The following is an 18,700-nucleotide window of genomic DNA, read 5'->3' on the forward strand; positions in this document are numbered from 1 at the left end:
ATTGAGACAGTTTCTCTTACACTTAGACGCGTTTACAATACAGACAAACAGTATGCTTATAAAATATGCTAAAGTTAGCAGCATACGATAACCTACTTCAAAGGCACAACTTCCACTGGCACTTCACATCCAGAAGAATCTGTGGAAGCTAGAGAACTTTCCGTTAAACTGATGCTGCCTTCATGTGCTCCTCGTAATTTCCTCGTTCATCTTCGGAAATGGTAAATATAGTCGTTGTCAAGTGCTTTTTGGTTGCTGTTTATTCATTTCAGAAACCAAGGTGCACAGAGCTAACGGGGTAAAATGCTCACCAGGCATGCAGTTGATGTTTTAATCTATTTATTGAACAGATAAATGAGCAACTAAAAGTTTAACAGAGAGTGAAAATAGAAACACACGACAGTACCATTAATTGTTGACACGACTTCCATGCCCCCCACCCCCTAAACGTCTTATCAGAGCAACTCGGGTAAAAAAATAAAAAAAAAAAATCAGTCATATACCACTTTGTTGGGTCGTTCATGGTCGTTTAACCGCAATAAAATATATTTCCGACACTACGGGAAAGCAGTATGATACAACGTCATCACGTCATTGCTGTTACCATGGACACAGAGTAGCAACAACGCTCCACGTTTCATTCGCGCACAACAGGTAAACTGAGGCAAAAAAAACAACCCCAAACCATCTGTTACTCCGTCCGTAACCTATTAATTTGAAATTCCATTGTTCTCCTTAAGACTGTTTACCAAGGGAGTAATTTCATAGTGCTTCTGTAACGGCTGCACTCCCTGATGTCAAACCTGATGTCACTTTATGCAGTCCAGCTACAGGTTGGTAACGTTAACTGTAAGTAATTTATAGGTAGCTAGTTTAGGTTAACTAACCTAGCTTAAGTTTAACGGTTAGCTAGCTACATGAGTGATGTAACGTTAGTGGTAAATAAAAAGGTGAGTGAACTATGACCTCCAGTGGGGTATCATCATAACAAACAACTAGGTTAAGTAAAAATCAATATTTCTTTCAGAAATGCATTAATTTATTCTTTTTTCCCCCCGCCTTAATCGACCCTATGCCCTAACGTCCATCAGTTTGGTAGTACTTACAATGAGTGTACCATGAATTTAAATTTATGGTACTCATCTTTATGTTATAAAGATTTATGTCATCCTAAAAATGTGGGTAAACCCTCCACTAACAGCTATATCCTTGGGTTACCTTTGCTTTGTATGAACAGTTGCAATAATGTTACCCCCTTACTGCTTTAAATCTAATCTGAAGCAAATCTGCATAAATAAATAATATAAATAAATACATTACCTGCTGTTTTTGTTTCTGTAAGTTACAGTAGATGGAGAGCCTACGACAGTCAGAAAGTGAGAGTCAAGGCGGGTGGGGAGAGGCGGAGGCAGAGGAGGGCAACCAAGAGCTGGCTGAGCTGGAGGATGTTTTCCGTAACATCCATGTTGGGACTCCTGAACTCCCACTGTGAGGTTACTCAATACACCCACACACTTGAAAAACGAGTCACTACAATTCACACAAAGCAAGAAAACAAATATTGAAAATGCTTCTTTTTTTTTTTTTACATACCAGTTATAAATGGGTATCCTTATGACATCTTGTTTGTTTCGAGGCTGGTATATAGGGTTGCTAAAACTTTATTGACAATAGAAGACCCATGGGTCAAGGCGAGGTTACCACAGGACATTAACTTATGGTACACTTTTGTCCAGTGTAAGTAGGGCATATGGTCATTGCCTCATAAGTCTTTCTACCTGGACCATCATAAACACGGTGAGGGAATTTCTCCATAATAATGTTTGCTAAATGGTGGGCCTATAGGAACACTCACACAGAAACACCTATTACATGATATGAGTTTGAGCAAGTTTGAATCAATGAATAGATAGTAGGAATATTATTTCTCTCTGTAGCCTGTAAGCTACTATAATGTGAGATGTGAATGCATAAATGACCGACAGAACAACAAACAAACAGGCAGACAAATAGACAAAAAAACAGACCGACAAATTAATTAATAATTGATACACTGATTGATTGATTGAAATGATCTTTGTACTCCATCCTTCACTGAACCGACCCCAGCTGGACAAAGGAAGGGGATCTGTCTCAATGTCCCGCCTCCTACAAGGCGAACTCCCCCCAGGAGCGACGGCTATTGGCCATGGCTGACCACTTCCACTGTCAGTACACACACTTCTACCCCGACCGCAAACCTCTGCTGCTCTGCCCTGTCAACGAGTGTGGTGTTAAGGTAAATGACATAGGCACACACACACACACACACACATACAGACATTTCTGTTAACTTACATTAGCATTAGTAATGTCACTCTAATACCCTGCCTCTCAACTTAACTTACTGTATCTGCTTTATTTTAATCTCCTCTCTTCTCTTTCTTTTCTTCTCTCTTCCTTCTTGCACTTATTTCTGTTCCTCTACCTTCTCTTTCCCTCTTCCATCTGCTTTGCTCTAACTCAACTTTTCTCCAACTCTCTACTTTTCTCTTTCGCTCTCATACATTTGCACTTCTACCTGTTGAGCTCTCTATGAACCAAATCCTTTTCACTGCTGTAGCAAATTCATCATCTAGCATTATTGCTTACTGCAATCACAAATATAGCAAAATTAAACCTGGGTCTCAGAAGCACAATTACCCCCAATCCCCACATCTACCATATATTATACAGGAAATAAATAATCAACCCATACGCCTCTCTCTCTAATACCTGTTTATGTTTTTTTTAACAACCAGAAGTTTGTGTCTACGACCCTGCGGCCCACACTGCTGCCCTACTCTGAGCTCTACAGCTGGGACAGCTGTGCCTCCTTTGTAGCCGACTGTCTGTCGCTGGAGCTTCTGGAGCCGCCCGTCGACCCGGTCAGAACAACAACACACACTAGTGCAGAAAACTAACTTTTCAACAACCGTAGCGGCTGTTTTTTTGACATGCATTTGAATACACATTTATATATGCACATACAGACACACTGAAAGGGAGCGTGTGTTGTCGCTCTCCCAGCCCAGGTACCTGTTCTCCCCCACCTTGGTGCTGCGGAGCCAGAGGGGCACGTGCTTCGACTTCTCCACCCTGCTGTGCAGCCTGCTGCTCGGCGCCGGCTACAACGCCTACTGTGTCAGCGGCTACGCGGTCAAGGAGATGTGTCTGATCAACCAGAGCCGCCAGGAGTGCCCCCTACTGGTCGCTGAGGTCAAGGTCAGTGCTGTTGTTGGCTGTAACCACTGAGCTACACTGCTGCACCTTCTGCGTGGAGTTTGTACGTTCTCTCCATGTTCTCCTGGGTGCCTCCCACAGTCCAAAGACATACAAGTCAGGTGGATTGGAGACTCTAAATTGCCCATAGGTGTGATTGTGAGTGTGTTTACCTGTGTTAGCCCTGTGATGGACTATCAACCTGTCCAGCGTGACCCTGAATAGCAATAAGCAGGTTTAGAAAATGAATCAATGCATAAATTAATATGTATTCCTGTTGTCCCGATGTTCCCCGCTGCTCTCTTACTGTTTTCCCACTTACTCCGCCTGTGTGTGTGTGTGTTTGTACATGTATTGTGTGTGCGTGCATGTGCAGGATGCGATAACAGAGCCGAAGCCACAGGTGAACAAATACACTGCGAAGCCTCCCAGGGAGCTGAAGAGTCACTTTGAGAAGCGACAGGAGAAGAAGAAACAGGAAGAGGCCCAGGCCGCGCAGCTGAAAAAACAACAGGAAGCTCAACAACTACAGGAGGTAACATTATGGTTCTAATGTTGAAAATGACTGCTATATTTTAACTGGGAGTGGAGTTGATATCATCCCCCAAACAATTCTCCATCTAGGTTTCTTCCTAAAGAAAAAAGGTATAAATGGATTCTTGAAAGCTATGTTTGTCAAATTTTCATTTTTTAATCCTCACTTGTCTTGGGGTCAAAGGATTGGAAAAACTTTTGTAATTCATTATTTAAAACCCAAAACCTCTCTGTTATTTGAATAATAAAGAGGTTTTGATAAGTAGGCTAGATGTTGTTCTTAGATAAAAAGTTGGATATTGTATTATATTGTCAGCTAATTGTCTTGCTGCTATTACAAATAAAAAGTTGTAGGCTATTAGACACACTGAAATGAAATAGTATATGATTGATAGGCATGAGGATCTGAATTTTTGAAACTAAAAATAATTCCAGTTGACCATTTTTGTTGCTTCCAGTCTTTACACTCCTCCCTTCTCTCGTTCCTTGCTCCTCGTTTTTCCGCCCCCTCCCCTCCCCAGGAGAGTGAGCGGCCCCCTCCGGACCCGCTGCTGGGCCTGCGGGTGCACTGCTGGGTGCTGGTGCTGTCGGGGAGCCGGGAGGTCCCCGAGAACTTCTTCGTCGACCCGCTGACCGGCAGGAGCTACTCCACCGCCGATGACAGCTTCGTGGGCATCGAGAGCATCTGGAACCACCGCAACTACTGGGTCAACATGCAGGACTGCAGTTACGGCTGCGCTGTGAGTTAGATCAGTCAAATCAAATGTGTATGTGTGTGTTGTATCACAGCTTCTAAAAGATTTTGCACTAGATATATCGTGTCTATGCCTGAGTATGGTTGTTTATGTGTGTGTGTGTGTGTGTAGGATATGGTGTACGACCTGGAAAACGCAGTGATGTGGGAGTCTGTGCTGTACGGTTCGACTAGCCAGACGCTGTCGAAAGAGCCAGAGGTGGCCATCCTCGACGACGATGAGGAGGTGTGTGTGTGTGTGTGTGTGTGTGTGTGTGTAAGCAATTGACACTGCCCTTAAAATTGACCAATTTCTCACTTTTGCTTTTCCCGTTTCTTCTTTAAGTGTCACAACTTGGCTTTGCCCTGACTTTTACTTTTACTTCCATTTCTCTCTGTCTCTCTCTCTCTCTCTCTCACACACTCTCTTTTCTCTCTTTTCTCTCTCTGTGTCCCTCTGTTTCTGATTGACATGCAGGAGGGTTTTATATGAAACATCAGACTTTTCTTTAGAAAGGGGGATTGATTTTGGGGTTTTTGAGACCCAAGTTGACTGAAATTTACACCGTGATATATGGACAACTTTGCTACAATAACAATAGTAACTGTTTTGAGCAATAAGGCCAGAAGATACATTTGCATGGTCAAATTTTCAGCTGACCCCACAGAATCACAGCTGAAGGAAACACTGAAAGATAATTGTACCATGACTGCAGTTCAGTTAGTGTTATGCTGAACATATTGTTGTTGTTGTGAAGGACGAGGCCGAGGAGCCCAAGGTGTTTGAGATGCCGCGATCCTGGGTCAGCAAGATCACCGTCTCAAAACAAGGTAGCTACACACGAGCTCGATTTATCTGACCGCCTCCATGTTTCTACTTCTCTCAGTTCTCTCTCTGTTTTAACCACCCTGTCTTCTCAAACCCATTTAGACATGGCACCTTGGTACTGTAAAGCGTCCACAAACCGCCGTCTCTCTCTTCTTCAGACATGGAGACTCGCTGGCCGGGCGGAGTGAAGGTAACCCACTATCGTAAAGCGAAGCTGGAGAGGTTTTCTCCCTTCCTGCTGCCGGACGGCCTGGTCACACGCCTCACCACATACAAAGACCTGGACTGTGAGTCTGCCAGCCGAATGAATCAATGAATGAATGAATTCAAAACATCAAGGAATCTCATTAATCTAATGTTTAATGCTATTCTTGGGGTTGTGTGTGTGTGTGTGTGTGTGTGTGTGTGTTGTAGGCACTGAGGCCAGCGTGGTGAAGGAGTGGTACCAGCACAGACACGACCATCTAGAGGAGAGGGAGCTGAGCAAGGCCACCAACGTCACCACAGAACGCTTCAGACCCGGACGGAGTTTCTGCCTCAAATGTAAACCCGCTTTTTCGCCGCTGTACCATGAAACCCCCCCCCCCCCCCCCCCCCCCCCAAAAAAAACTTGAGTCGATCTCCTCAGTGATGGTGCGCTTGTTTCGCCGGCCGGCTCAGCCCACAGGTACCTGACCCTGACCGTGGAGACCGAGCGTGAGATGGAGTTCTACGGCCACGTCCGCGCCGACGGCCTGGCGCGGAGGGCGGAGCTGCCGGGGGAAATGACGGAGACCTTCCAGGAGCGGGACGACTTCCTCTACTACCGGCACGTGGTCTTCGGTCGCCACGTCCGGGTCTTGGGACCGGGAGAGACCCCCAAGCTGGGAAACCGACCGCTACAGGTAAGAATAGTTTTTAAAAAAACGCTTTGACCTACTTGATTTTTTTTAATCAGACAAATTGTGTGTGGGTGCTTGTGTGTGTGTGTGTGTGTGTGTAAACAGAAAGTGGTGGAGCGTTTCCACAGGAACAGGTCCAAGCCGGCCAGCGAAGACGTGGCGGAGCGGGTGTTCCTATTGGCCGAGGAGCGCATCGAGGTGACCTATCACTTGGAAGACGATCGCTTCATCCCCGCCAGGAGGAGCTTCATCAAACCGCGCAAGTCTACAGAAACACAGAAGGCCCAGGACTTCACGCCGGACATGGTCTCCGGCTTCCAGGTACGCAGACCACACACACACACACACACACACACACACACACACACACACTCTAAGCTGTACAGCTGATTTCACAGATTTTTCAAACTAGAAGCCTTTTGAGCTGCGTTTTGGATGAGATAAATCCTGTAAAAAACACCATTTCAGTATATTTGTTTCTGTGTGTGTGTGTGTGTGTGTGTGTTTGGGGGATGTCCAGGTGGATCCATTTGAGAATCCTCCTAAGAACCTGCACCTGTATGAGATGCTGGTGGTCCTGATGAACGAGGAGGAGAAGGTGACTCTCCGGATCAAAGACTCTGAGAAAGAGGTAGCCTTGTCCTCAGTATCTCCTATGAACCCTGGATGTCTATGTGCACATGTGTGTGAGCATGTATGTGTGTATGTGAGTGTGTGTGTGTGCACATGTTTAAGTATTACAGCACCTAAAAGACATATGTGTGTGAAATGTACAATACGTGTCACAACTCACTGTATATATATGTGTGTGTGTGTGCAGGTGAAAGCCATCCTATCCTCCAGAGAGCAGGAGGAGAGTGGCATTGAGCTCCACTTCTCCATCTACAGCACAGCCTGCGCTGAGAAGGCCCGCCGCCTGAGAGAGGATATGGTGAGACACACACACTCACACACACACACACACACACACACACACACACACACACACACACACACACACACACAGCATTAGGAATGGGAAAGCATGCCTCCAAAGTTACTGAGACAGACACAATCAAACAGAATGAGGAACAAGGAGGCCCCCTACCGCAGCCAGGCTCTGGTAAACACACACACACACACACAATGACAAGGGTTTTATGGGAAATATGGTTTTATTATAGAGAAACACTCACACCTTCAGTATGGCGTTTTTCACTAAGTCCCTCGCTGCCACGGCAGGAGCGCCTGGCGGAGGAGGAGCGGCGGTGGCGGCAGGAGAAGGAGAAGGACATCCTGGCTCTCTTCCTGGCCCAGCTGGGCAACCCAGAGACCGTGAGCCAAGCGGCCGCCGTGCAGCTCCGCCAAGACTGTCTGGCCGACTTAAAGCAGCGGCTGATAGACAAGGCCAACCGCATACAAGCACGCTTTGAAAAGGTGCAGCTCATTACATACTGTGGTTTGTATACTACAGACACATGGTTCTACATGCAAGGCTCTGAATGTTTTATTTACTGCAGTAGGTATATTAGGGGTTGAGATACCCGAGGTTCCAGTGACTAAGTTCTGCATGTTTTATTCACTACATTAGGAGTTTATATACCCAGAGATACAGAACTAGGTTCCAGAGACTAAGTTCTGCATGTTTTATTCACTACATTAAGAGGTTATATACCCAGAGATACAGAACTAGGTTCAAGAGAGTAAGTTCTGCATGTTTTATTCACTACATTAGGAGTGTATATACCCACAGATACAGAACTAGGTTCCAGAGACTAAGTCCTGCATGACCTAGGAGTAAGCCAACCTTGTGCAATACATACACACCTCGAAAAGGTATTTTTTTGTTTTATCTACTGTCTTTATTAGAGCCATGTGTTTCAGACACTAGGTCAGGACACAAGAGAGTTAAAATGGGTCTCCAGGTTATTTGGATGAATGGTACCTAAGTTACTGGCTATGCTAGGTGGCCAAAACCTTCTTGAGAGTCCTGCAACATAACATAGGCTGAATGAAATTTGGTCCAGAAGAACATCAGAGACTGGGTTTGTATGTACTATGGCAGTGATTTACAAGCTTTTTGTGGGTGCACCAACATTGTCTAAAAACAAACTGTGTTTAGGAGACGCAGGAGCTGCAGCAGAAGCAACAGTGGTACCAGCAGAATCAGCCCAACATGACCAAAGAGGACGAGGACGAGTACCTCACGTACTGCTCCGACACCATGTTCAGAATACATGGTCTCAAGCTATACCTCAGCAGGTACACACACACGCACGTTGTCGAATGTTATTTGAATCCACAGAATAAAATTTTAATTTAGATGAGATCCAAATATTTCAAAGGTTCAGTTTGGCTTGAGGGCATTTAAAGACACAATGAAATGGCAATTTGCAAGCATCTCGCTTCCTAAATGTGATGTATTTCCTGTTGAAACAGGATGTTGGGGCAGGACATAACGCAAGGAGGGATCATTCAAAAGTGTAAACCAATGGGATGCTGGCTAGGGAGAGAAAGACAAGAAAAAAAAAAGTCTGTGATGGTTTTATTGGTTGGAATTTATCGCCTCCTGGTGCAAGTCACAACTAAAGATTTTTTTTCCAGGAAATTAAAGTAATGCGATTTTGATTAAAAAAAATACAAGAAAATAATTGGCATTAATTACCAAGTTGTATGGTATGATCGTTAGAATGAGCTAAAAAGGCAAAAAGTCATTTTTCATTTCTGTGTTGTTTTGACTCTAACAAATGTGTGTGTGTGTGTGTGTGTGTGTGTATGTTCCAGGCACAAGGACACGGCTCCTCAGAAGTACCGGGCTCTCGACGAGAAGCTGCGGCGAGACCCCCGATTGGCTCCTCACCTCCTCTACTGAGCCAATCACAGCTTCTGCCATGACACTCCATCATCTGTCTTTCAGTGCTTCCCTCCGTAGCAACAAAAGTATCACAATAAACTTCTCTTCTTTTTAACGATTGTGTTTGGCATTTATGCTTTTCATACATGTCGATACTTTGTTATAGAGAATGAGGAATGATTTGGAGAAAGAGAGGGAATGACATGACTGAGGTCTTGAGTCAGATTCTTCTTCTTCTGTATTAATTGTCACATATGACCACCTTAGATCAGACATCAGAAATGTCAAAGACCAAAGACATGTTGGATGAAGGAAACTATCTTAACCTAAATCCAAGTGTCCAATATCTCGGATGGGAGATACAGTATCTCCCAGTATACCTGTATCTCGGCAAATCCAAGTGTCGTAGAAAGCACTACCGCCCCCGTGCAGCAGGCGGCGCTGCAGGGCTAGCCGCCGCCAGCCCCAGACCTGGTGGCTTTGGCGCTGATTCTTTGGCTTGTTAGCATCTCTGCTAGCCGCTAGCTGCCCGGTGTTGTGCAGGCTCTGCTTCTGTCTCTGGCCGATCAACATGGTCCAACTGGTGGGTTCCCTCCGAAAAGAGCTGGCCGACTCCCTGTCCACCTGCCGGGTGCTGGTGGTGGGAGCGGGAGGGATCGGCTGCGAGCTGCTGAAGAACCTCGTCCTCACCGGCTTCAAAAACATCGAAGTGGTCCGTAACAGTCTGTGTGTTTGTATGTTAGCTAGCTGGCTAACATGCTAGGTCTTTGTGCTGCGAGCTAACAGACTGTGCCTGGAGGTTTGATAGCTAGCGCACCAGTGGCCAATTAGCTATCTAACGCTAGTGAGCGGGCTCGGACTAATTCCTGGGACGGGTTACTTCCAAGATGTAAAACATACGGGGACGGCTTTATGTAGTTTCTTGTCGTCTCCCTCCTGTCCTTCAGTGTGTACTCGCTGCTCACCTGTTTTGTAACACCGGACAAGCCAGAGCGTTGGATAGAAATAACGTGAACAATCCCAGGAATGAAACGGGGGCAATTAGGCGCCATGAACATCGCTAACTTAGACAACTTCTTTGTGAGATGATGGCTAGCTAGCCGGTCACTTGGCTAAGTGCCAACATAGAGACACTTAGAAAACGCTTTGTATAATTTTCTGTTTTATGCTGCAATAAAGATTATCAGTGGGTCTTATTGAAATTTGCGCCTTTTTTGGGCAGCAGTCAGTGCAGCCAGTACTTGCTTACAGCAGCTTGCGTCTAGCAGCGTTAACCTGTGCTAAACATGTATGTGTACCAGTGCAGGTCAGAGGTCAGGGAGCCCTAGGATGCTTGAGGGTGTCGCCAGTAAAATGAGTAATAGCTTCACTCTCATTCTCTCACTAGGACATGAGAGAATTTGTAATGATTGTTTTCATCAGAGGTCTCTTTGCTTTTATACACAGTTCTGCAATTCTGACCTAAGTCATAACTAATAACTGCAGAAATCTTGAGGTTGCTTGGGACAGAGTCTTGCAGAATCTAGAGCATAAAGACAGGAGCAGCTGTAAACCATACTAACTATGTCCTGTTGTCATATTATGTCTGCCATGATGAACAGTTTTCATCCCAATCAGTACTCGTCATTCCAAACAATCCTTTTATTTTAATCACAGCAGCTGTGCCAGAAACTGTGTGTGTGTGTGTGTGTGTGTGTGTGTGGCTGAGGTTGACTTGGAGGTGGTGGTCAAATATTCCGTTACATCTATATCTACAGCTGACTGACATGAGGCACCTGTTGATTTTGGCAGATCGACTTGGACACCATCGACGTGAGCAACCTCAACCGGCAGTTCCTCTTTCAGAAGAAGCATGTGGGCAAGTCTAAAGCACAGGTATGGAACTATCATCATATATCTGATGTTTATGTTTTCTCTATCAGTATGCAGCAGACTAAACTGTTTTCTGTCTGTCGTTTGTATATTCCTCTCCTCTCCTGTTGTATTGCAGGTGGCCAAGGAGAGTGCGTTGCAGTTCTGTCCCAGTGCAAACATCACGGCTTACCATGACAGCATCATGAAGTAAGGTTAATAAGGGCCTAATCTGTCGCCCCGGTGCACATTTCTTTCTTTCTTCTTTCTGTCTGAAATGGAAGGATAAACCCGACTTGTCCCCGCTGATGTGTGATTGCAGTCTCTTTATTTCCCCCACAGCCCCGATTACAACGTGGAGTTCTTCAGAAACTTCATGCTGGTGATGAACGCTCTGGATAACAGAGGTATCCGCACCTCACTGGTCGTTTATTTACCGGTCTTTACCTCCGCCATGTTCAAACGATGAGGTAAAATCGAACCGTTTTGTCTCCCCAGCGGCCCGTAACCACGTGAACCGGATGTGTCTGGCGGCGGATATCCCTCTGATCGAGAGCGGCACCGCTGGATACCTGGGACAAGTCACCGTCATCAAGAAGGTAACGCACACACACACACACACATTTTTTTTATGCTATCATGTTCCCTTGCATCCTTATCCTGTAAACCTATTACTAACCTACTGATATTTAGGCAATTCCTGTATGTGTGTATATGTGTGCGTTCTTTATGTTTTAATCTCACTGTCGCCATCTTTCTTCCCCTTTCCTTCCTTCCTTCCTCCCTCCCTCTTTCCCTCCCCCAGGGCCTGACAGAGTGCTACGAGTGCCAGCCGAAGCCCACCCAGAAGACCTTCCCAGGATGCACCATCAGAAACACGCCGTCTGAGCCCATCCACTGCATCGTCTGGGCCAAGTACCTCTTCAAGTAAGGCTTTTCGAATGTCGTGTTCAGGCGAAGTCAGCCTTGTAGATAAAGGGCTCCGGTATCAGTTCAGGTAGATGCCATTGGCATCCCTGTTGATAACAATGGAGTATGTGTTCCCATGGTTACCGTGCATTGTGTTTCTGTGGCAACCCCAGCCAGCTGTTTGGAGAAGAGGACGCGGATCAGGAGGTGTCGCCCGACACAGCCGACCCAGAAGCTGCATGTGAGTTACAGCCTTACAGTAGTTTCACAATATCTGAGGAGGACTGATGATTTTCCAGCACATACTGTATATTCAGGTGTGTTCACTGCATTTGCGATGGTCTCTATGCTTCTATATACTAATGTTTTAAGTGTTCACGCAGCAGGTTAGTTAGTCACACAGACAGAAAGGCACACACACACACACCCCGCACTGTGTCTCTGAATGTGTGTTCTGTCAATCCAGGGAACCCCGAAGAGACGGCCGCTCGCGCCATAGCCTCGGAAAAGGACGGGGACATCAAACGCGTCTCCACCAAGGAGTGGGCGCGCTCCACAGGATACGACCCGGTCAAACTCTTCAACAAGGTACCAGACAGACGCATCACACCCAGTCGGTGTAGTATTTTTAGAGACTGAACACATGCAGCGGTTTGAGTGATTTAAGCAGAACCGCCGCAGCGCATCATCATCACCGGCATCACAAGCTTGCTTTTGATTGGCTCCCCTCCGCAGCTCTTCAAAGATGACATCATGTACCTGCTGACCATGGACAAGCTGTGGAAGAAGAGGAAAGCTCCACTGCCCCTGGACTGGGAGCAGCTAGAGAACCACGGTACGTCTATGAAATATTTATGTCAGTCTATTTTTTATTTTAGCTCTGTTAATAGTTCTTATAGACGGGCTGCAGAGCCGTGGTCCCTTATTGGCCGTCCTCATTCCTCTAAGGGGCTATTTTAGAATTTGGGGCACAGGTTTAGATGTATTATGGACAGGGTAAGGCCAGGTTAAGGGCATCTATTAGTGAACGTTAGGTTTAGCTGTTAGGGGGTGAGTGTAGTCAGTTGTGTTAAATGTAAACACATTAGAATATCGCAGTTGTTCCAAAAACTGTAACTCCAATCTCAATGATTTTCATGTTTTCACTTCAGTTCAAGGTTTCCATGTTCCTCTATGGGTTGAGAAAAGTCTACAACCTTTGGTCTTATGAAACCCTTTCAAAACCCCATTGGATAAACTCAAAAATGTATGGTGGTCAAGCTGAAAACAAGGCTGTGTTTCTTAGTTCCTAAAAAGTTGATATTTTGGAGATATTCTGATTTTACTGGCATTAATAGAAACCAGTTGTAGTATACACTTTAATCACACTTCTGAAAGTGTGATCAAGCTGCACATGTGTAGTTGGTGATGAAAAGTTAATTAGGTTATTAGGGGAGATGTCACTTTATAGAATCCTGTAAAATGCATTAATCACACTATTGTCTTAATCAGACTGTTGGCAATATTCATATTATTGTGCACATGTAAAGTAGCCACTGTATGCCTGCATGTCTCTTGACTGGCTAATGCATGTATCTCCATCTGTTTGACTGTGTGTGTGTGTGTGTGTGTGTCCCAGCCTGTCCTCAGGAGGAGTCTCCAGGTTCAGGATTAAAGGACCAGCAGGTCCTGGGTGTCTGGGGCTGCTGCCAGCTGTTCAGGCACAGCGTGGAGACTCTCCGCTCGCAGCTGGAGCAGAAGGGCGACGGGGCCGAGCTGGTCTGGGACAAGGTAAGACACACACACAGACCTAAAGCCCCTACGTGTAGAATATTTATCTCAATACAGCATTTTCAAATTAATGCTGATAGTCATATCGTGCCATAAAAATGCAGGCTGGATAGAGAAAAGAGTTCAGGCATCATAAGAAACCTCCTGTTGTTAGTTTTTGATACAGTGCAGGATTGGAACCACTCACCATACTTGGATACATGGCTGACCACATTACACAGACACCGTGAAATAAATGCATACACACACATCCACATGTATTTTGAATGTCTAATCCGAGTGTGTATCCTCTTGTCAGGACGACCCTCCAGCCATGGACTTCGTTACCGCGGCAGCCAACCTGCGAATGCACATCTTTAGCATGAACATGAAGAGTCGCTTCGATGTCAAGTGTAAGTTGGCTGTAGTTTTTTTTCACTAGGGAATTGGTTACATTGGAGTGAACGAGTTTTACAAGATGTTTTTGAAGTAACTAAAAAGTTACTTGACAAACATCAGAGGCTCTAAGACAGCCTCACGGGAGAAACTAGGATGTGGTATTTGCTCCGTTTCATTAAGTGTGCATATTCTTGTGACTTTGCTTCGGCACATGAGTTATTTGTTGATTCGTTTGTCCGGTTCAGCCATGGCGGGTAACATCATCCCAGCTATTGCTACGACCAACGCCGTCATCGCTGGTCTCATTGTGCTGGAAGGGCTCAAGATCCTGTCTGGGGAGCTGGAATCCTGTCGCACGGTTAGTTGAACTGCCACCAACTATCCAGAACTCAGGTTTTTCATAATCCGAAAATGACCGTAATCCTCTGTGCATGTAAACATAGTCCTTGTCAACTCTGTCGTCTGTTTCAATGTCTGTCTCTCTTTGCCACGCCTCCAGATCTTCCTGAACAAGCGGCCCAACCTCCGGAAGAAGCTGCTGGTCCCGTGCGTCCTGGACCCGCCCAGCGCCAACTGCTACGTCTGCGTCAGCAAGCCCGAGGTCACCGTCAAGCTCAACGTCCACAAAACCATGGTCCTCTCCCTGCAGGACAGGGTAATGCCACAGAACGCCATCCTGACCCCCACAAAAGAGGGAGCGTCACTCTCCCGTTTTCGATTCCAAGATTTTGACAAATCTTGTTCAGATGGTGCTGATTTGATGTTTCCTCTGTTGGTTCAGATCCTGAAGGAGAAGTTCGGCATGGTGGCTCCAGATGTTCAGATAGAAGACGGGAAAGGAACCATCCTCATCTCCTCAGAGGAGGGAGAGACAGAAGGTACGGAGGAGGGAGAGAGAAATAGCAAGATAGCAGCATCATCACCTCTAAGGACGTGCTCACACTATCTGGCTTTTCCCCATTCACTTTCTTATAAAAAGAAAAGCCGTTAGCCGTTTGAAAGAAGCCGAAAAGTGTGGACACATCCTTAGGAGGGAGCTATAGGAGAGGGAGGGAGAGAGGGATGGAGACCCGAAAGGAAGGAGAGGAGGAGAAACGGGGACAGATGGAGAGAGAGACAGAAGGTGAGGAGGGAAGAGAGTCGGGGAGTGCATCATCACTTCTCTAAGCAGAGAGACACACAGATGGGAGGCAGATGGAAGGAAGAAGCAGGGAGAGTATCTCTACTCTCCCTGCTTCTTCCTCCCAAAAGATTGGAGACTGAAGACAGGAAATAAAAGTGGGAAGGGGGACAGACAGAAGAGGAGAAGGACTGAGTGGAAGACTGAATAACAAAGTAAATGTAAGGGATGAGAGGAAGTAACGCAATAAAAGGGAGAAATTGATTATTTTGGGGAGTGGTAGGATGAGAGATCGAACAGTGAAGTAGAGCGATTCTCCAGCAGGACAGAAGAGGGCGCTCAGGTAGCATCTGTCTGTCAGTTCTGAGCTCCAACACATGCTGCCTGGATAGTAGGAAATTTAAAGCGGATAGCACCCCAGTTAACACAAATATTGACATGCATCACAATTATTAAAGGGAAAACTCCCCTTGTTCAATTTTAAATTGTGCCTCCATGGTCTGTTTTGGTTGTGGTTATAATAGTAGAACTGGAAATCAGCAATTCAGCATTGGAAACTTTTGTTACTACACAATAGTCCTTTGATTTATTCTTATTATACTTTTCAGTTTCAGTTATGTATGTATTTGGCCCTTTCTGTGATGGAAAGATGAGGAAAACCCTTCTAAGTTGGGACATTTTGTCAGTTTTTGCAAAGGGAAAATTTTAGAGTTAGGGTTAAAGTTAGAATTGGGGTCGATAAGTTCATTGAAATTGGCTTAGGGTTAGTTTAAATGTTGTTTAATGATGTCTTTAAAACCTAACTGCATTTCAGAACTATCAAGGATGATTAAATAATTGGACTAATTTCCACAGTGGACCACAATCTTAAAAGTATTTGGCGAGTATGTTTTGGGTTTATGGAATGGGAGTAGATGAATGGAATGTCCTCACATGTATAGTAATTAGAAACACGTGTTTGTTATTGTGTGTGTGTGTGTGTGATTTCCCATCCTGTCCGTCTCTCCGCTCACAGCCAACAACAGTAAATTCCTGTCTGACTTTGGGATCCGCAACGGCAGCCGCCTCCAAGCCGATGACTTCCTTCAAGACTACACACTCCTCATCAATGTCCTGCACACGTACGTCCCTCTGTCTCTGTGTGTGTATGTGTGTGTGTGTGTGTGTGTGTGTCCTTGCATATTTAGAATGCGCAGGTGCATGTGGTGATGTCTCAGTTCGATACATTATATTTCATGATGGCTCTGTAGTGAGTAAATGAAAATTGTGTGTGTCTGTTCTCATTCCAGTGAGGAGCTAGAGAAGGATGTGGAGTTTGAGGTGGTGGGCGACGCCCCGGATAAAGCCCCGCCCCCTCCCACCAACCAGGAAGAGGCGAACAGCATCACCAACGGCAATAAGGACTCCGCCCAGCCTTCCACCTCCTCTAAAGGTCAGTGGGGGCAGAGAATATCACTATGCTATGCTATCACTTGCTAGGGTTGCTAGGGTTTCACTGTAGCGTTATGTCCATATGACTCATATTACCCAGAGCCGCGGACACACAGGATTAGCATGAGCAAGAACAGGCATTCCTCCATAAAGTTACCATGGTGCACCAGGAAGCATCAGCACTCCTTTTTCCAAGCTTGATTCATAAAGTTTAAAAGAGTACAGTCACTCCTGCCTTTTCTCTGAGTATTAGGGACGGGACGATATATCGAAATTCGAAAAATGTGACAATTTATCCGAGTGTGACCGCTCTTGTCCTCCGCCTTTCAGCTCCAGCGGAGGCCGACGACGTCATGATCGTCGACTCCGAGGAGGAGGAGGAGGAGGAGGAGGGGGCGCCGTCCTCCAGCTCCGCCGCCGCGGCGACCAGCGGCACCAAGAGGAAGCACCAGGACGCAGAGACCGGCGAGGCCTCCGCCAAGCGCCCACGGACCAACCAATCGAGCGCAGCCGCCGCCGCCGATGAAGACGACGACGACATCATCGCTCTGGACTAGCCCCCTCCCCCCCCCCCCGGTCTCCCGAGAGACAGAGAACTCTTTGATATTTTTTGTCGTTTTGATTCACAGACAGACGGTTGGCTAAAAAAAAAAAAAAAAAAACCTCTTTGACGAAGAACAATTTAACTGTTCTGGTCCATCTTTCGTCATTACCTTTTTTCCCTCCTCTGTGTTTGTGCTTTCATACTCCCTCAGCTCTCCTCACATGATGCTGTAAATAGATTATACATGTAAAAAAAAACACGTTTTGAAAAATTGCTAGTCCCTTTTTTTTTTTGTTATTTTTCTTCATTTCCGGTCCCTATAAAATGCTTCTCTTGAGATGGTAAAAAAAAAAAGTGCTTTTTTTTTTTTTTGTATTTTTTATAAGCGTACTGTATTTCTCATGCTACACAAGTCAGGGTGTTTTCTGTGCTTTGTTGTCAGGTTACAGAAGAAAAAAAAAAGATTTCAAAACCAAAACCTTTTCCTGAGTTTTAATATGGATCTCAGTGTTTTCTGAAGGGACGGTTAACCAGACCACAAGAGTCTGCAAGAGAGTTTGGCCAGATTGTGCCATGGGCGTTAGTTTGCTACCTCTTTTCTAGAACTAACATGTTTTGGCTGCAAATAATGTAACCATGCCCTCCATAACACCGTCATGGTGAAATGTCCAGCTGTTAAAGAGAATAAAAGAAAAAGTTTCTCAGCAACAGCCATGGAGCAGCATAGTGGATTTGCGATGACTGAAGTGTGTCTTTCAAAGGCTCCGGTTAAGCACAAGCGGGTTAGACCTAGGCTAGTAGTACTGACATGTAAACTTATTACAGTAGCTGTTTAAGTGGCATGCTGATTCGGTTTGTCGACTGTTTGGTTCGGCAAAGTTAACGGTGTTTGTTCAATGCTGTTCAAGACGGAGCTCAAGCAGAGACGCAGTAGTGCGTTCTGACCCGAACCGATCGGTTCTAGTTCTCACCACGGGGGTTACACTGGGTCATGTGAAGGTGGGGGAGCCCTGCATTTATATTGATGCCTTTGGGGTTTTCCAGGTTGGTCCAGGTGTTGGGCGCAGGAACATGGGCTTTAGGTGCTGCAGTTCCGCTCCTGCCGCCTTCTCCAGTTTAACCCCCCTGTGTCTGTGTTCATAATTTCATATTCCATTGTAATCTGACCTGTTGTTGAGAGGCCTTCAGAGCCCTTTGGACCAAGCTGGTGAAGACAGAATAAACTCATCAAGTACAGCCGCTTCTTGTTTTCTTGCCTTGTTTGTTTGTCATTTTGGTGCACAGGCATGAGGCACGATAAAGGAATGAGGAAGGAATCTTACCCATCTGGATTCTAAAGATTGCATAGGGGAAATGACATGGCAACCTCCAGTCAACACTGACTCAAACGATATGTATGGCCAGTGTTAATTTTTTTGATTTTCTACCTGGCCTGTTTATCTAGAGTGCCTGCTTAGTAAAGTAAGTTTCATGTTTTTCTCTGGACTGAGGAATAGCCTCATTACAAGCAGAAAATATCTAAAGTCATTTTTCAGGTTGAATTCCCTAAACCCTCCTTTACACATTACACATTTGAAACCCAGTTCTTTTATCTGCCGGAACATTCATTCATACGCAGATCACCTTGAGATTGTGTGTGAGCAGCTG

General features: G+C 45.6%; 2 protein-coding genes across 3 annotated transcripts; both read left to right on the plus strand.

Moving 5' to 3' along the window:
* Positions 1–1,351: 1,351 nt before the first annotated feature.
* ccdc135 (coiled-coil domain containing 135) lies at positions 1,352–9,068 on the plus strand. The gene is made up of 17 exons (XM_071542604.1): positions 1,352–1,488; positions 2,110–2,278; positions 2,781–2,906; positions 3,049–3,243; positions 3,617–3,775; positions 4,296–4,514; positions 4,641–4,754; positions 5,266–5,338; positions 5,495–5,623; positions 5,751–5,879; positions 5,997–6,220; positions 6,323–6,538; positions 6,738–6,848; positions 7,038–7,148; positions 7,439–7,633; positions 8,319–8,458; positions 8,981–9,068. The coding sequence occupies exons 1-17, from the start codon at positions 1,352–1,354 to the stop codon at positions 9,066–9,068; spliced, it is 2,535 nt and encodes an 844-aa protein (XP_071398705.1).
* Positions 9,069–9,590: 522 nt separating this feature from the next.
* Positions 9,591–18,286, plus strand: uba2 (ubiquitin-like modifier activating enzyme 2). 2 transcript variants are annotated; one of them, XM_071542610.1, is made up of 17 exons: positions 9,591–9,762; positions 10,842–10,925; positions 11,041–11,111; positions 11,244–11,308; positions 11,400–11,500; positions 11,707–11,828; positions 11,984–12,051; positions 12,277–12,398; positions 12,546–12,645; positions 13,429–13,580; positions 13,879–13,972; positions 14,204–14,316; positions 14,458–14,613; positions 14,740–14,836; positions 16,094–16,199; positions 16,368–16,510; positions 16,840–18,286. In XM_071542610.1, the coding sequence occupies exons 1-17, from the start codon at positions 9,622–9,624 to the stop codon at positions 17,064–17,066; spliced, it is 1,962 nt and encodes a 653-aa protein (XP_071398711.1). In that variant the 5' UTR covers positions 9,591–9,621; the 3' UTR covers positions 17,067–18,286. The 2 variants fall into 2 exon arrangements, with proteins under 2 accessions (XP_071398711.1, XP_071398713.1); XM_071542612.1 differs by having other exon boundaries at positions 9,663–9,762; positions 10,808–10,925.
* The last annotated feature ends 414 nt before the right edge of the window (positions 18,287–18,700 follow it).

Source organism: Centroberyx affinis, unplaced genomic scaffold (genome assembly GCF_046629955.1).
Source record: "Centroberyx affinis isolate AG114_WGS23_722 - 3 ecotype Tasmania unplaced genomic scaffold, CSIRO-AGI_Caff_v1 ptg004133l_1, whole genome shotgun sequence".
Lineage (NCBI taxonomy): Eukaryota > Metazoa > Chordata > Actinopteri > Beryciformes > Berycidae > Centroberyx > Centroberyx affinis.